Source organism: Gorilla gorilla, chromosome 3, assembly GCF_029281585.2.
Source record: "Gorilla gorilla gorilla isolate KB3781 chromosome 3, NHGRI_mGorGor1-v2.1_pri, whole genome shotgun sequence".
NCBI lineage: Eukaryota > Metazoa > Chordata > Mammalia > Primates > Hominidae > Gorilla > Gorilla gorilla.
This window is the reverse complement of record NC_073227.2, coordinates 203,767,005-203,785,008: the sequence shown is the minus strand read 5'-3', so window position 1 is coordinate 203,785,008 and position 18,004 is coordinate 203,767,005. Positions and strand designations below refer to the sequence as shown.

At 39.8% G+C, this 18,004-nt stretch overlaps 1 protein-coding gene across 24 annotated transcripts in view; it reads right to left on the bottom strand.

The window, feature by feature from the left end:
• The window catches only part of TENM3 (teneurin transmembrane protein 3), a 652,872-nt gene that overhangs the window by 30,706 nt on the left and 604,162 nt on the right, over positions 1–18,004 (bottom strand). For 16 of the 24 annotated variants that reach the window (XM_055385113.2, XM_055385106.2, XM_055385110.2 and 13 more), the window contains 3 exons: positions 14,084–14,316; positions 12,507–12,661; positions 10,853–11,727 (listed from right to left, as the gene is read on the bottom strand). In XM_055385113.2, the coding sequence (XP_055241088.2) occupies positions 10,853–11,727; positions 12,507–12,661; positions 14,084–14,316 (1,263 nt within the window). The remainder of the gene's footprint in view (positions 1–10,852; positions 11,728–12,506; positions 12,662–14,083; positions 14,317–18,004) is intronic. The other 8 variants (XM_055385114.2, XM_055385107.2, XM_055385109.2 and 5 more) reach the window with 1 other exon arrangement.

The following is an 18,004-nucleotide window of genomic DNA, read 5'->3' as shown; positions in this document are numbered from 1 at the left end:
GATCCTGGTGCTTGTTCAGCCGTACATAGACCCACACCCTGGCACTGAGCGAGGACAAGGAGGGCTGTGCGAGGCTTCCAGTAAGTGGGAAAGATTTTTAAAAAGTAGGTGGCGCATTTGGAAAGAGAAAATTCTATTTATCACTATAAATTGCTATTTCTACCACCAACATAACATATAAGATGCTAGTTTGACCGAAATGCAATATGCATAACTGTTTTAGCAGAGGAAATTTGGTAACTTCTGTTAAGTGTTATTTCTTTTGGAATACACCTTGACAGGGGCCTATGAGAAGTTGGAAGGAAATGGTAAAATCACGTATTTTCTTGTGAATAGGAAGTGATCTTTAACTACTAAGAAGCCTTTCATGTTACAGGTGAGGACAAGAAAATCCAGACAGGGGCTCTGACTCTCACAGTCATGCAGTTAGGAGTAAGCGACACAATCGCGACCGGAACCCAGGTTTTTCGTTTCATCTCATGAGTGTCAATGACTTGGGAAACAGAGGTGAGTAAGGAGGAAGGGTAAGGAAAAAAAGTCTAAGATGAGAGAATATGGAGACTAAGATGTTACCTACTCACAAGCTTTAAGAGAGAAAATGAACATCGAGCAAAGTGCAAGAAGTAAGGGGAGGCAGAGGAATGGCCACATTTGGGCAGTTAAGGAGCAAAAGGGAGCAAAGAAAGAAAATCAAATACAGAAAATGATGCAAAATACAAGGGAAGACACAGATTTGAAGATTTCAAAAAATTAAGGATAGAGTATCCAGTAGGAGAAAGTGGATCCTTCAGTATTAACACAGCTGTTGTCTTTTATTATGAAGCCACAGGAAACTCCAGTCTGTAAACTCACATATTTGCACCTTCTTTTTGTCCACTTGTAACCAGATCTTCTATGTTCCCTTTCAATATGATTTTATTCACACTTATAGCTTCGGCTCTCTCAATAGCTCTCGTGTCCACATCTTTGGAATTGTCCTCTAAGTTCCAATCAGACATTTTTTTTTATCACATGCTAGACTGTGCCATGGTACTCTCAAAGTCATAATTTACAAATCTGAACTCATCTTTTGTTGATCAACCTACAATTCTTCCCTGTATCTCCGTGTCCACTAGTCACCTAAGTTGGGAAAAAAGAAACTCATCCTTGATCCTCTTTTGCCCTTACCTCTTACATTCAGACAGCAAGTTACATTTCATTTCCTAATGATTGACTGACCTCTACTGCCTCCTACCTTTCCTTTCCTAACCTACTTTTCTACCTTAAATCTATCCTTACATTGTCACCAGATTGGCTATGTGGCTGTCCCTGTTAAACTCCTTGAATAGAGTCCTGCCTACCCCGGAGGGAAGATCCACGCAGTCCAGATCTTCACGTAGCGGTGCAAGCCCTACTTGCGCAGAGGCACCATCTCCCTCCCTGGTTTCATCTCCCTCCTCCCCACACACATTCGATGCTCCTGTCATTCTGAGCTGTGTGTTCTTTCCAAAGCCTGCCATGTTCTGCTCCTGGGTAAATGCTTTCCTCTGGCTTAGCAGTCTCTTTCTCTCTCTTCTGGGTAGCCTTTATTCACAACTTGCAACACTGATCTTAAAAATTACCTCCCTTGGTAAGTTTTTCTTGCCTCATCCTGTCCCCAATTCTCAATCGGATTTAGATGATCCTCCTCTGTACCTCCACGGCCTGTCGAACAACTATCTTAGCACTTACCATTCTTATCACTGTTTACTTGTCTTTCTCTCCCAGTGGACTCTGAGCTCCTTGAAAGCAGGGAATGTGTCATCTAGCTCTGCATTCTCCAGCACCTAAGGCCAGTACCTGGCACATAATAAATTCTTACTGAATGAATGAGCACATGAGTGAATGAATGAATGCCAGGAAATTAGGGGCTAAATAGGAAATGCTTGATGATCAAAAAGCACAGAAAACTTCCCACCTTATCAAAACCTAAGAGGTTTGAAATAATTTAATAATTTGTCAATCTGTTTGCCTTTGCAATGTAGCATGGAAAAGACTTTCATTTTCTTTTAGGTGGCATAGCTGCTTTTGGAAACTGTGCTTCCTCAGAGGCTGGTGTTGCCTGGACCAGTCCCATATGGGATTAACTATGCTTGTGGTTAATTGTTGTGTTAAGGAGAATGGGTACACTTTAAAAATTAAGTTAAAAAACTAGAAATCTTTATTAAATTAGTAAGGGGTGAATGAGCTAATCTTTCATTGGATATGGATACACCGATATGAACATAAAGATAAATTCCTGGGCATAACATTTCTCACTAGCTCTAAATTATAAATAACCACTGCATAAACCCATTCTGACCTTCCTTGAGGTTTTAAAGGTTTGAGGTTTAGTCATCCTGAATATTTTTTGACTTCTCTAGGAGTAGTCTGATGCATTTAGATACTCACATTCTGCTCCTCCAGATATAAGATTCCTGTAACCTTTCTTTTATAACGCTAACTGACCTAGCTTAAAAACATCATCCTCTATAAATGAGTACTTTCTTCTAATTTTGGCAAGGCTTATGCTTGCCTTTATTAGAACTTGGTTCCATCGTTTCTTTTTTTTTTTTTGAGACGGAGTCTCACTCTGTCGCCCAGGCTGGTGCGATCTGGGCTCACTGCAAGCTCCAACTCCTGGGTTCACGCCATTCTCCTGCCTCAGCCTCCCGAGTAGCTGGGACTACAGATGCCCGCCACCACGCCCAGCTAATTTTTTGTATTTTTAGTAGAGATGGGGTTTCACCGTGTTAGCTAGGATGGTCTCGATCTCCTGACCTCGTGATCCGCCCGCCTCGGCCTCCCAAAGTGCTGGGATTACAGGTGTGAGCCACCGTGCCTGCCCCCATCTTTTCTTTTCTAGAGTTTGAAACAGAATGACATCTTTCTTCTAGCTGATGCTTGACTTACATTCATTAAATGCTTAATCAATTAACTACTTTAAAATACACTATAAGTTTTTCAGCCTTTGCTTTTTATACAGTTTTTTATTAAAAAGCCCAGTCATGGGAAAATCTTAAGTTATATCAGACCTACACTCTTAAAATACACTTAAAGAGAACAAAAAGTAGTTTTTAGAAAGCGCTACAAAGGAGTATTTCTTTACATCAATATTTTCTAGAAGTTGTGGGGGTCTATCTTGAAGAATCATGGCTTCACCAAACTTTGGGATGAACTTGAAGTCTAGGAAATCTTTTTTGAAGTATGTCAGTACGTGTGTTTACGAGAAGTGGTAGTGGTGATGATGGGGTAGGGGAGGGCGGTGTAGCTAAGTGAGGAGTTAGGGTGACTTGAAGCATGTAGATAGTATCCCCAACCATCCTATCTCCTTCATAGACTGCCTTCCCCAACCCAGAGAGAGCTTCAAAGAGAAGTGCAGTGTCCACACTGGTTCTGCATTTGCAGCCTCAAGATATTCTGACACCACTCTAGGATCCTGAAACATAGGCCAGGGACTTTCTCTGTGCTGAACACCTTCCTGGGAGGCTGAGGAGTTATGGGATCCAGGAGTGAGAGCTGCTGGCATTGCTTTTGTTTTATTGTCAGAGGAATGAGCCACAGATGCTGCAAAGTCTCCAGAAAACACTCAATTGTCAATCTTCAGTTCTGGGATTGTAAAACATGAAAAGTTCTTTTGCACTGATCGTCCATGTGTAAACTTATTGCTTTATTATCAATCATTTTAAATGGCTGGTGTACACAGCTTAGTGTTAGGGTAAATATCTGATAATCACCGTGTAAGGGAAGCTGATGATGCACACAGACATGAGGCCATCAAATCATCTAATCTAGACACTTGCATTACGAGTTTAAAGAGGAAACTGGACACTTGTGGAAGCTGCATTTACTCTCGAACCATTATGGAACAAGTTAGCACATCTGGAATATTGACTTGCCAAATGGAACACCCTGAAAGAGTTAATTCAACCTTGCCACTATCAACACACTCCAGGGACACAGCCGATGAACTGAGAAAATCTGACTAATCTGTTTTTATTTTTTGTGCAATTTTTTGAGTAATCTGAATAACATACTATTTCCCCAGTTCCTTTTCTCCTTTGAAACCTGGGCAGAACTAATGATTTTTAAAAACTAGACTGCAGAAGGTAATTGGAATAGATCAAGTATTAATAAAAGTGTTGCCTTCATAGTGTTCAGGTTAATGCTTGAAATGTACAGCAGTCACTTTAGAAAATTGCCTATGCATTTTTTTATTGATGTCCCTGGAAATACACGTTTTGGTTAATAATTTAAAGCAAAATTATTAAGCAATTAAACAAAACAGCAAAAATAGAAATAAACTATTTGATTCTACTAAATCAAATATTTAAAATTCTATCAAAAATAGAATTTTCCCATGATTTTAAGTGATCTGCTGACAAAATCTCTTGCAAATCATTCTTAAACTCCTAAATGTTTTCTTTCATGAAGAAAGAAAAAGGAAAAGGAAAATAAAGCAGGTGGCTGAGCACCATTTTAAGATGTGTGTGTGTGTGTGTGTGTATAAGTGTGTGTGTGTATGTATGTATATACTTATAAAGTGGGCTGCTCAGTTTTTAATGCAGTTTTTGGAAGAAATAACAATGATGCAAGGTTCAGTGTTTGAGTTTTTAGGGTTGGATGGCAGATGCTTATCAAAGGAAAGGATATCCTCTCAGTTTTGTCCTGTGGAAGACACCTCTCTAATTATTATTCTCTTTTTTGGGATGGAGCCTCACTCTTTTCACCCAGGCTGGAGTGCAGTGGTGTGATCTTGGCTCACTGCAACCTCTGCCTCCCGGGTTCAAGCGATTCTCCTGCCTCAGCCTCCTGAGTAGCTGGGATTATAGGCGAGTGCCACCACGCCCGGCTAATTTTTATATTTCTAGTAGAGACAGGGTTTCACCATGTTGGCCAGGCTGGTCTTGAACTCCTGACCTCATGTGATCTGCCCACCTCAGCCTCCCAAAGTGCTGGGATTACAGATGTGAGCCACCGTGCCCAGCCGATAACCTCTATAATTCTTCTAACATTAGAAGCGATTGCAGTGGTCACTTCTGTAAGGAGAACACAGCATGGCACTGCAGCCAGGCTGTTTAAACAGGATTCAGTGTCAACAAGAATGGGCATAACTTTTCTAATTAATGATATCTTTTCTAATTAATGAATAATTATCATTGCATTTTCCTGCATTATTTGTGCTTTTGGTATACAGTTTTGAACTTGAAATAGGCTTAGGCGTAGCACATGCACTGTTCACATTGCCTGTCTTTCCTCTTCGGGGATCCCTTCTCTGAGGCACTCCTACAGCATGAGAACTGATGTCAGTGGGAGTCGTGGGTTTGCCATGGGCACTGAGTTAAATTCATTATAAAGAAATGGTTCAGAAGCTCATTCTGAAATTGAAAAGCTTCAATGAGGGACAATAAACCACCCAAGTGAGAAGCCAGAGACCCATATGTACCTACATAATGTGTAAAAGCTGAAACTCATTTATTTGCTCTGTGAATCTGAATATAGCTCACAAAAGATCACAGAGTCAGCTCCACAAATACAGAGCTCCAAATATTCAAAGTCCCAAGATTTAAAAAAATGTCACTAACCTGCTGATGTGCATGTACATATTGGCCAGAATTCATAGTTTTTCATGTTGTCTTCTTTAACCAGACAGAAGAGCCTCTAGATATGCCCAAACGGTTTGTATTTGATGTGGGTAAGCAAGGAGAGAACTGTGAAATGCCATTTACTATTAAATAACGTATTCTGTTCCCCAATTCAATACACTGGATTTCACTTCTTTGTGCATTCGAGTGTAAGAACCGCGGTTTCTTTTCAGGCATAAACTTTTTAAATAATAAATATTTAGCAGGTGAGATCTTTTTGGTTTCCTTGGAATTACTCTGGCTAAGGAATGATCGTGTGTGGCCACTGTTTTTAAGTAGTGTGAAAAGCAGCATGAAGCGGTCCCTAATACTAACTGAAGACACAGTGTCTTCATACAAGGGGACCCTGTTAGCTAGTTGGGGTCCTTTCTACAGCTCAGCAAGTCAATGGAAGAGGAGGTCAGAGCCAAGATGGTTTACTCAGTCCGTAATGAATAATTATTTAGCTCATGAAACATATTAGTCTAACTCAGTGATTTCAAAGCTGAGTTATAAACCATCTGATACCTAATGTAGTCTTCCCACCATACCATCCAGTAGCATGTCTAAATACATTGGCCACTTCTCTAATGAATCACAATAGGGACATAATAATTACAAGTAACATGGAGAGAAACTGCCGCCAAGAAGCAGATGATATCTCTAGTTTTCGAAATGACAGTTATCATGCTAAAGAAATCCCATCTGTGTACCCTGAAGAATCACCCTACTTACTTTATTGGTGATTGATAAAAACCTTATTGGGAATCAGGCTTTCTTCTCCTAGAATTCTTTCTGATACCAGATACAATAATATCCTTTAACTGTATTTGCTTGGGAAAAGTTTTCTGTGTTTAACACCAACATTTCAGAAGAAAGTGCTATCAATAGGAAGTTATTATTTTGTTTAATTATTGGAATAAGAAGATCAACTGAGGAAGTCCTTATTTTATAAAGCAAAATACAGTGAGCAAACATGCAATACTGGGTAAATATTTTTAAAAATCAGTAACAAAAATGGGTAATGTTAACATTTTCAACATTCACTATTGGTACGGAGGTGTGAACTAACTTAGAACGCAAAAGAGCATTTATAGGTGTTCTCTCAGTGGAGCGTTGGCAAATGCCAGCTTCTGGTTTTACCAGACTCTTCTCTGCAAATAAACACTGACCTGTCTACATCTTTGATTTATTTTTCTATTTCTTCATTCAACAAACAGCTGTTGGGAGAGTTCTATACCCACAGCAACATTCCAGGAGTGGTGGGAGCCACAAAGATAATGAAAGTTTGCATTTTATGAAATACTTTTACATTTCATTTTGTACTTATACCAATACTGTGACATGTTAATGGTACACTCAAGTTTGTACCAAGAAAAACATGTAAGGTAAGTAATTGCAACTAATTCTCTTTTAAAATTTCTTTGGAAGGAACTATGACAAGTGTATTTTTATCAGTAGGCAAATTTATTGATTCCAGATCTTCTTCCATCTGTTTCTATCCTACAAAAGCTTTAATCTCAAGGCTTTTTAGACAGACACCAGGCTAGTCAGAAAGCTGGCCATATACAAATGGGAATTTGAGCTGAAAAGTTTAACTTTTCTGTGCGAGGTATTTGTGCAGGAAGATGATTATAGAGCCTGTTATCAGAGCTCAAGGGACTGGTGTCATGGAAGTCATAGAAAGCAGGTGTTTTTCAGTGGGGGATGGCAATTTTTTTTCACAATCTCGTTGTGGTTTTGGTGACACTCTGGCCATTGTCAAAGCTGTCAAATCCCTTCTTTGTGAACTTACCGGCTGCCCTTTGTAAGGTCTAAAGTAGACACATAGACACATGGTACTGTAAAAAATGAAGGGAAATATTACAGACACGTACTAATATTCTGGGAGTCGGCCAGTTCACCAATAATACAAAAACAAAGGCATTCCGACAGGGATTCAGAGGCCCCCCGCTGCCTCTATTAGGATGCTCACATCCCGCCGCACACCCAGGTCAGGAGACAAGCAGCAGAAACTCTGTTGTCAAGGCTCTGATGAGTAGCGACAGGGGTTGAGTTTGCCCATTAACCATCTCAAACTCACACAGACAATACGTGCTGCTGTGTCTGAACACAGACAGTGCTTCTGGAGGGGCGGCCTGATAATGACACCTCCCCCCCACCTTTTCTTTTTGTGCATTTCCTTTTGAATGTGTTTTAAAGTTTCTGACCCTTAGAAGAGGCGGCCTTTGCTCTTTCACAGCCAAATTACAAGAATGTATGGGAAGAAAAAAAATGATCATTTGTCATTCTGACACGATGATTCTGAATTCCTTGGGTTAAGTGCTCTTTTTTAACACATTATTTTGCAAAATGCATAAAGGTTTCTTAGAAATTTTTTAGTCGTCTTTGCTGTAGCCAGCTTATGAGGAAAATTAACAAAACGCTGGTTTTTAAAAGCAGTATTTCTGCTAATTTTATTAGAAAAGTCATTTTTAAACACTGGTTTGTTAAACTATGATATTCTTTTATATATATGGATATATATAAAATTGTGAGGGTGATATTTTGTAAGATATTTTAATAATGCTTTTTGGAATAGTTTAGTTGCCCTTACAGCAATTTATCTAGTTATAAGATTTAATAGATATACTTTAAATATGACATGTAATGAGTATTGGTGAAAATGTGATTTTGCTGTATTTTAATTAATTAAAACCTTTCATTCTTTAAAATAATGTTTTCCCATTATATACAAGATTGGCTTGCCAACCCAACCTCTACTTCGGCCAGTCTGCCGATTCCTAAGTCTGAAATTCTTGGAGGTTATTTGTTACTAGAGAAATATATCTTCTTTTTTGCACTATCATTTCTTTAAAAGGTAAAAAATCCAAATTGGTTTATACTATCCCACATCAGCTCCACCAGTGAAATTTCTCTAATTTTCCAAACTTGATTAAAATGCATTTGTAGGCCATAAGCAAACCACTGTATCTGCTGTAGGAAGTTCAAGTGTCAGCACTAATCCATACAATGAACTCCTGGGAACAAGTAAGGACATATTCAAAAATGGCCCGGAGAGCAGGGCTTGAGTACCAGACTATACTAAAAACTTATTTCTCTATGTTTCCCCCACTTTCAACTAAACTGAAACCCTCCCAATGCCGCCAGCATCTCCTGAAGATCTTTTTTTTTTTTTTTGAGACGGAGTCTCGCTCTGTCACCCAGGCTGGAGTGCAGTGGCACCATCTCGGCTCACTGCAACCTCCGCCTCCCGGGTTCATGCCATTCTTCTGCCTCAGCCTCCCAACTAGCTGGCACTATAGGCACCTGCCACCACGCCTGGCGAATTTTTTGTATTTTTAGTAGAGACAGGGTTTCACCGTGTTAGCCAGGATGGTCTTGATCTCTTGACCTCGTGATCCGCCTGCCTCGGCCTCCCAAAGTGCTGGGATTACAGGTGTGAGCCACCGCGCCCGGCCTCCTGAAGATCTTAGAATCAGAGCAGCTCTCCTGCCCAGTCTCATCTGATGGCAGCACTTTTCTTGTGCTCTTTTTTGCTTCGTTGGCAATCTAGCCTGCGATCACTTTGAAAACAGTGCAAAGGAAGTGCTTTCCATTAACTTCCAATTTATTCCTTTCCTATTGCGATACTAAAATGAGCAAAAGGAATGCTAAGAACAGAATTTTAATGTAATTCAATTGAAAAGGTTTGTTCCTCTGACAAAATCATGCTGCTGGCTAACATTCATTTTATTAAAAGGGAATCTGTCAAAAAAGAAAAGCAATTCAAGCTACAGGAGAACTAAGCTTTATGTATGAGACACATTCCAGAAAAGCTATACAGAAAATATTTGTATATTGAGTCATTTTTTCTACTGACTTTTATGATAATTTCAGAGGTGTGCTCCTACAGAAAGAAATACCTTTGCTTCACCATATCATTGTGAAAACCACACTAAGGAACTCAGGATTCATTTCAAAGATTATTTTGCGTTTGTCAACATGCCAGCTCTGCGTATCTCATTTCCCCTCATGGCTTGTACAACCGAGTCAAGTGAACAAGCAATTGAGAATGCATTTATACATGCCCTAACATACTCAACAGCTGATTCTCCTTTCATTCTCAGTGACTCCCGAGATGTGACTGTTCAGACAGCACAGTGCCCGGGCCACCACTCCATGCTATCTCTTGGAACACCCTGGCTGAATGAGCCTCCTACCTCTTCACATGCTTTCAGGCAACAAACTGCAATTCCTGACTTGCATTTAGTTGTAAGGTTCTTTGAGGCACAGTGTAGCTTCTCTGGTAACGATTACAAAAACTTAAGCCCTTCTACGTAATCAGCAAAGTTCACTGTAAATGTTTTTGAAGTTTTTCTTCAATGCAAGTTCCTGAGACAGTCAGCTTTATCAGGTGGGCAAACCTAGAGCCAAAGGCTTTATGCCCCAAACCACAGCTGCGGGATGCTTCTCAGAAGGTTTGCTGCTAAGATGCTAGGTCTATTGGAAGCAAGATGTTAATCCTTAAGTACAGGTAAATTTACCATGAAGCCAACTGAAACTTAAGCTTTGGGCTTCTCCCTTACACGAGTCCCTTCCCTTTCCAAGGCCCTACATCTTGTATCTTGCAATTTTGTTTTCTTTCTCAGAAAGAGGAATCTTTTTTTTTTTGAGGCGGAGTCTCGCTCTGTCTCCCGGAGACTGGAGTGCAGTGGCACGATCTCGGCTCACTGCAAGCTGCGCCTCCCGGGTTCACGCCATTCTCCTGCCTCAGCCTCCCGAGTAGCTGGGACTACAGGCGCCCGCCACCACGCCCGGCTATTTTTTTGTATTTTTAGTAGAGACGGGGTTTCACCGTGTTATCCAGGATGGTCTCGATCTTCTGACCTCGTGATCCGCCCGCCTCGGCCTCCCAAAGTGCTGGGATTACAGGCGTGAGCCACTGCGCCCGGCCATTTTTTTTTTCTTTAGAGATACGTTCTGGCTCTGTCACTCAGCCTGGAGTGCAGTGGCACAATCACAGCTCACTGTGGCCTCGAAGTCCTGGGCTCAAGCAATCCTCCTGTCTCAGCCTCCCCAGGAGCTGAGACTACGGGAATGAGCCACCGTGCCCAGCCGGGATCCAAAAATTACAGAAGCTCTAGACTCTCAAAAACATGGAATCCTCCAGCCCTTAAGATTATATTGTTATTATAGATGATATTATATCACAGTATTTTATAATCAGAGTAGAATTTTCATATACTTACTCAAAAAACGTTGTCCATCCAGTTTCATCACTTTTAGTGGCTAAAAGGCCACTATTGCCATGGTAAGTAAACAAAACTAATTCCAGTCCTTGAGCAGTCATGCTTTTCAAACATCCATTTGTTCCTATTGTCAACCATATCACTTGGTTATCGGGAGACACCACTCGAACTGGCATGCGATTTGGGTCCCGTCTAATTCTAAGGGTGTTGCCATTGCTGTCTGTCACAGCAGTAATATCATTGTCATTGCTGTAGCTAAAATTGTAAAGGTAATCACCAGTGACTAAACTTACAGTATATTGGTGAGTACCATTGATGTCAAAGATGTAGAGTTCTTGATCAGTTGGAGACGCAACTTCATAGAAGTTCATAGAGTTAAGTAAAGGCTTATTCTTTGACACAGCCCGGATCCGGATATTCCCTAGATCTGCAATATACAGTGTACCATCTGGAGAAGCAGCCAGGGAGGATGGGGCACTGAGTTTGGCATCCTTGGCGTAGCCATCTCCACTCTGGTAACAGTCACAGTTGGCATCATTTTTGCAGTCACACTCTGAAGGTATTCCGGCCACTAAGGAGATTTCTCCATCTGTTGTGACCTGCCTTATCCGGTTAATTTTCTTCTCATCAGTTTCAGTAATGTACAGGACCCCACTGTAGGACACAGCAATGGCAGTGGCTGATTCCAGTGTTGTCTGCACTGCGTGCTTCCCCACAGGATATTCCACTCCGGGAACCTGACAGTGCATGGGCCGTCCAGCAGCAATGCGAACTTGACGATTTTCAGTGATCTGTAAAACTACATTATTATCCAGGACATAAATGGAGTTATCCATAGGGTTAATGGCTAGGTCAGTGGGCCATTCCAGACGTACCTTAATAAAAAAAGAGATGGCCTGGTTAGTAAGTTACTGCACTACAGTTAATTCGCCAGAAGAGTAAATTAGACCATTCAGGGAAATTGGCATTAATCTGAGAAAAACTGTTTGATAATAGTTTTTTCAATAGCCTCAGTAAAATAAACCAAAAAGTAATGAATGAAGATAGATATAGGAAATAACACTTTATTTTAAAATTCAGCTCACAGAAAAATTTGCTAGTTACAGGCAAATAGCAAATAGGCCTCTACGTAGCGAGTCAACAGATATCAATGAGCTATGAACACACATGTTCCTTATGGCAGCAATAACCACCAAATGTTGGGGCTTTCTAGGTTATGAATAGATCAGTATTCTATTGTGTTTTCAATCAGGCCAATAGTAAAGTTTCTATTTCTAAATATAAGTCCCTTGGGACTAGTCATAGTGGGTTCTCTCTACTACTTAAGGAGCTCATGCAATCAAAAGATAGAGATTTCAGCTGTTTGGTTCTTTTTAGAATACCTGCATGCTCCTACTTTCCTGGTATTTTATTACAAATGCTTAGCATTTCTTAGTGATAATTGTTCTGTATCTCCCTGAATTCATCAAATGTAGAATTATAGAAGAAAATAACTTTTTATTAGCTCCTATGATACATGTAAATGGAACTGCCCTATCAGAACCACTGCAACACATGATATATGCAGTTTAATATGGTGCCATCATAGTCTACCGACTGCATAAGTCAAGTCACCTAGAGGAAAAACAAACAAGTCGGCTTAGTATTTAACTACCTGGCTGATGTGCATGCTGGTGTCACAAGTTAAAGGTCTGGCTGAAGTCAAATCGTTAGAGCCCAGGAGAGTTGATATGATTCCATTTTGGTCAACTTTCCTAATCATGGTTCCATCAACAAAGTAGATTAATCCATTCTTATCAACTGCCATTCCTGTATTTGAGAGAAGCAAGTATTACTAATTTTTCAAAAATGGTTACTTTTGATTAACTATTAGGCCCATTATTAAACTCAATTATTTAACCCCCCAGTGACAACATGGGTGACAGGTAGCAGGTAGGACTGCAGATTGCAAAAACATTAGAAAAAAACCAACATAGGCATTTATAATACAAATAAATTAAAAATTCAGTAAGGAGGCAGGGCATGGTGGCTCACGCCTGCAATCCTAGCACTTTGGGAGGCTGAGGCAGGCGGACTGCCTGAGCTCAGGAGTTCGAGACCAGCCTGGGCAACACGGTGAAACCCTGTCTCTACTAAAAAATACAAAAAAAAAACTGGGTGTGGCAGTGTGAGCCTGTAGTCCCAGCTATTCGGGAGGCTGAGGCAGAAGAATGGCTTGAACCCGGGAGGCGGAGCTTGCAGTAAGCCGAGATTGCGCCGTTGCACTCCAGCCTGGGCGACAGAGTGAGACTCTGTATCAAAAAAAAAAAAAAAAAAAAAAAAAAAAAAATTCAGTAAGGAAATAATCCAGTTTTGTCAGAATCTCCTGTGAGTATATGTATCACACAGGTAATACCTGAATGTTTCAAATATAAATTATAATGATTATATAATGTGGTGGTCTATAAATTACAGAACCAGTTTCAAATTCCATTCCAGCTCACTTACAGTAACCATATCCTTCTAACAAAAATAGATCTAAGCCAAGGTTAGTGTTTTGTTGACCCCGTTACAATGAAATTTTCTATTATGAATAATTCAGTACAGATACTTTTTTCCAGTCCTTGTTCACATAATAGTCAGCAGCTACCATGAAAAAAATAAAGGCCCCAAACCAAAAACATTGTATTGAGTGCCATAACACATGAGCAGGGAATCATTCCTGCCTGGTTTAAAAGCCTTTATCAAGTAGAACTTTTTAGCCCTTGTTACCTCCAAAAATTCCTCTCAGCAAGGATTTTTTCCCATGGCATAGAAACAAAAGTTTAACAGCTCTCCAAAGAGGGTGAGGGCTCACAGGGTTGCTTAGTGATGGGTTTTAAAGAAGCCTGGGACTCATTCATGACAAAGAAATTCCAGGACTATGAAAGAATTTGGATACTTCCTTGAAGTTGAACAGGATGTGGCCTGAATTATATAGAGTAGTTGCTTCATTCTTTGAAGAGCTGATAAAATGGTATGATAATAAAAAATGCCAAGAACCTAGTATTTACTGTAAAACCAAGTTAGGATTCTAGCAGTTTCATGCTACATGGCTTTTAAAAACCCTAGATGTGAAACAGCTTTCCAGAACACTGTCAAAGGTAAAAAGTTAGACTCAGCATTAAACATGACTAGGCACTAAATGGATTTTCTACCCTTTTTTTTTTTTAATAAATAAAAAGAAATCCTCAAATCGCCAACTGCCGGTACCTTTGGGACTCATGAGTGTGGCTTCCACAGCCTTCCCTCCATCCCCACATCTCGCCTCGTCAAACGGAAGGCACTGCTCCCCTGTCCCTGCGACGACTTCTGCATTTTTAGTCAAGTCTTTTGCCCCCGTAAGTGACTTTGGGCGATAAATTCTGCGGGTGTTTGTGTCAGAAACGTACAAATCTCCTGTGACTGGATCCGTTGCAAGGTAGTATCTATGAGCTGGGTTGCTGCTGTGAAAAGGATCATACATAAACATCAAAGGGAGTTACTGCTAATACACAGAGGGAAATTAAAAGCAAAATAAAACAGATCATGAGAAACTGATTATAGTGTGGAATCCATGATCAAAGATTAGACATGAACAGTACTGTCTATTTAATAATGACTTAAAAGAATGTGCTCGCAGGTAGCATTTCTCTGATATTACTGTTTGCCTTCCCTGCCTGATGCTGAGGATTCAACAATTTACTAACAGTCATCTTAAAAAATATTACCTTTGAAAGGCAATATGTGTCTACCCTAAAACAAAGAAGCAAATTGTCTAAATCTTTTGTGCTCAATGCAAAGCCATTAAAAAACTGCCCCTGAATGAGGGACATAAAGTTTATTCCAGGGGAAGCATGTCTCCATCAAATTCTCCAGTGAAGTACAATATACTACTGATTCCACTCATACCTCGCCATAGGGTATTATCCTTTCAAACTAAAAACCCTCCCCCTGAAGAAATGTACCACTGTATCTGTCTTGGTTGCTCTATCATAATCCAGAAAAGTGCCGGTGTCTGTCCTATGGGGTTAAATATTAAAATGAGCTCATTCAAGTGTACGGGGGAGTCTTAGTTGGTGGCCTGTGGCAGTGAGCTAGGATGCTGGATCCTTCAGTTTTCTTTCCAAAGTTTGTATACTGAGCTGCTCTGAAACCTGTCTATGAATGTAGTGACATACAAAATGTAGTGCCTCAGTTTTATAAATATAAAGAAATGCAAATGTAAAACATTTTATGTCCCATTGCTTGTAAAAAATGGTAAGCCCAACACTGTTAAGGAGGGGACAAATTATGACGTATCATTGGAATTAAAAAGTTAATATCCTTACAAACACTCAATGCCACATTCTTAAAATTAATGTAATCTTGTACATGTGCAAAGATTGTCTTCTGAACAAAAACCTGAAAAATAATTTAAATGATTTGGTGTCCCAACCAAGACGTCAACATGATGGGAATCTATCAAACTCCATGTATCTTTTGATGACGAACTTAGTTACACTAATTAATTCTCATTCTCTCTCTTCCTCTCCCTCTTTCCACATACAGCCACGAACACACACACACACAGTTATGTGCTTGTTTCCATTTATTTTATTTGTGAACATCTAAAATATTTAGAATCAACCTACCTATATGAATATTTTTATTCTAATAGTGATGCAGTAGTCTCCTCATTACCAATGAGGTTAGGTTCTAATAAAACAATTTTCACTACTTAATAATTTTCCTTCTAAGTGCTGAATAGCTGTACTTCATCATTCCTGTAAGAGATTCTATCTTAAAATTGTTTAAGCGTTTCTCACGTTGTTAGAGGGAGGACAGCAGATCACACATGGAGTCTGTAGAGGCCGTGTGGAGCTCTGAAGAGCTCTTAGGCTGTGATGTTAGTATACAGAGAAATACAAAGACATACAAAGGCTTGAGCTTTGTATGTCCTTCAGCTTTGGGATCTCCTTTCCAGCCTTTAATATCTTTGAGTGACAAAAGACAGACTAGAGCAAGACATCTTAGAGTGTGTAAATGTGTGTGAAATGGTAAAAAGTAAGAGGAACTCAGAAAGATGCAAGTCACTGTGCAAGAAAAACATTTCAGAACAACTGGGTTATGCCAAATGATCAGCTTGCTGTGCTAAGTGTTATGATATCATTTTCCTAAGTTGATGCCTACAATTTTAAATGCAGCAACACATATTGCATCCCTTAATGTGGCAGCTTATTACTTTGTAAGAAGTGAAGAGTTACATATCAATATAACATTCAGAGCAATTTTACAGAGGTTTTTTTTTTTTCCTTTCTATAAATAGTCTAATGTTGACACAGCTGGTCTTTCAGGTGTATATAATTGGTGACAGAGTTGTAACTCCACCAAGCTGAGTCTACTTTGAAAGACATGACATTGGAGAGGCCCCTCTGGTCTTTCCTACCTCCCTGATTATACAGTTAACTGTGATTAGCTGTGTACATGGTGTGCATACACTCATGTGTATACATAACACACATACTTTTTTTTCTTCTCAGTTGTATATCTTTTGAGTATGAACTCTGTACCCGATTGCCTGGGTTTAAGTCCTAACTTCATTACTAACACTAAATGTATGATCTGGGCATGTTGCCTAACTTATCTGTGCCTCAGGTTCCTTACCTGTAAAGGTGGTGATAATAATACATATTTCACAGGATGCTGGGAGGATTACACGAACTATGTATGTAAGATCCTTAGAACAGGGCCTAGCGCATACTACATACTCACTAAGAATTAACCGTCCTTATACTCGCTTTTGTCCTGTCTCTTCTTACAGTGCAATGTCTTTTGCCTTATAACCTTAGAAAGTGCAGGAATACAATAATTAACTAAAGTATGAGTTGTTTCTGAAAATATTAAAAGAAAAACACTGATTAGGTTTAAACTTGGTTTAGGTTTAGGTTTGTTAAACCTAAACTTGGTTAGGTTTAAATCTGTTTTCTTACTTATAACAGCAGTTTATAATATCCTAAACTATTAAAATAATGAAGACTCATCTTAATATACCCACTTTACATTGTTTAGAGAGTAATGATGAACAATGATGATTCATTCATGGTAAATGAATCATGCACACTTCCTCAGGATGCCCTCATTTTGAGAAAAAACAAACAAACAGATTATTGAGGTGGCAGCTTCAGTGGTGGTGGCATCCTCTTTAGCTATGGGACGTGAGTTTTCTCGGTGCAAAAATGAATGGACATTCAAGTGATAAGCTTTGCCTTTATTGTCATCAGTTTTATCCTAGTGGGGAAGTAAAGAGAGAATGCCCAAAGTGCTGCTTATATTTGCTTATTTCCTGTCCTGAAGCATCTCCTTCCTAGAAGACATAGAAATTTCTCCATCAAGCAACAAATGTCAATGGCTTTAAAAATGTCTGACAAATGAAAGCTGTACTTTTGGACACAACTCTATTGTCCAGAAGAACAAATGTGGGGGAGTCTACGTGGCCCTAGAGAAGAGAATTAGCCTCTGGAAATATTCCCACAGGATGGTAGGAAATGAGAACTTGACAAATTCTCAGCAGCGCAGGCTAGGATGGCAAATTAGAGCTGGTTGTTAGATGCTGGTCTCTCCTAAATGAAAAGAGGGATCAGCATGGAAGTACTAAAAGGAAAAAAAGTGAGTCTGGATATTTCTAGTTGACAGACTGGTGGCAGTGAAGCTCTGAATCATATGCCATAGGACTGGGATTCAAGGTCACCTAATTTAAGCATAGAGAGTTGACAGTGTGAGCTCGTGCTTGCTTTCCAACTTTCTGAAAAGCCAAAGCACTGAAGAGGCGGGTGTGTGGGTACAACAAGTGGTGAATTTTTAGGTCAGTAATCTATCGACTGTGAAAACGTGAGGCTACCACGACGATAGCGGCTGCAGCCAGCAGCTGGAGCACAGGGATTTTCAAAATGCTTGGTTTTGGGAAATCTCTGCTTAGTGGAAGCACAGCAGCATTCTCATGTGATTGATTGAGATTTCACTATTTCAGAAAGGTTTGAAATATTACAATTTTGACTAACAGCAAAACCAAGGAAACCGAGATCAAGTTCAGAACCTTTAGTATATTACACCTTGATTCTTAACTCATCCTGAATTGCCTAGATCATCACAATTATCAAGACATCTTCTCTAGTC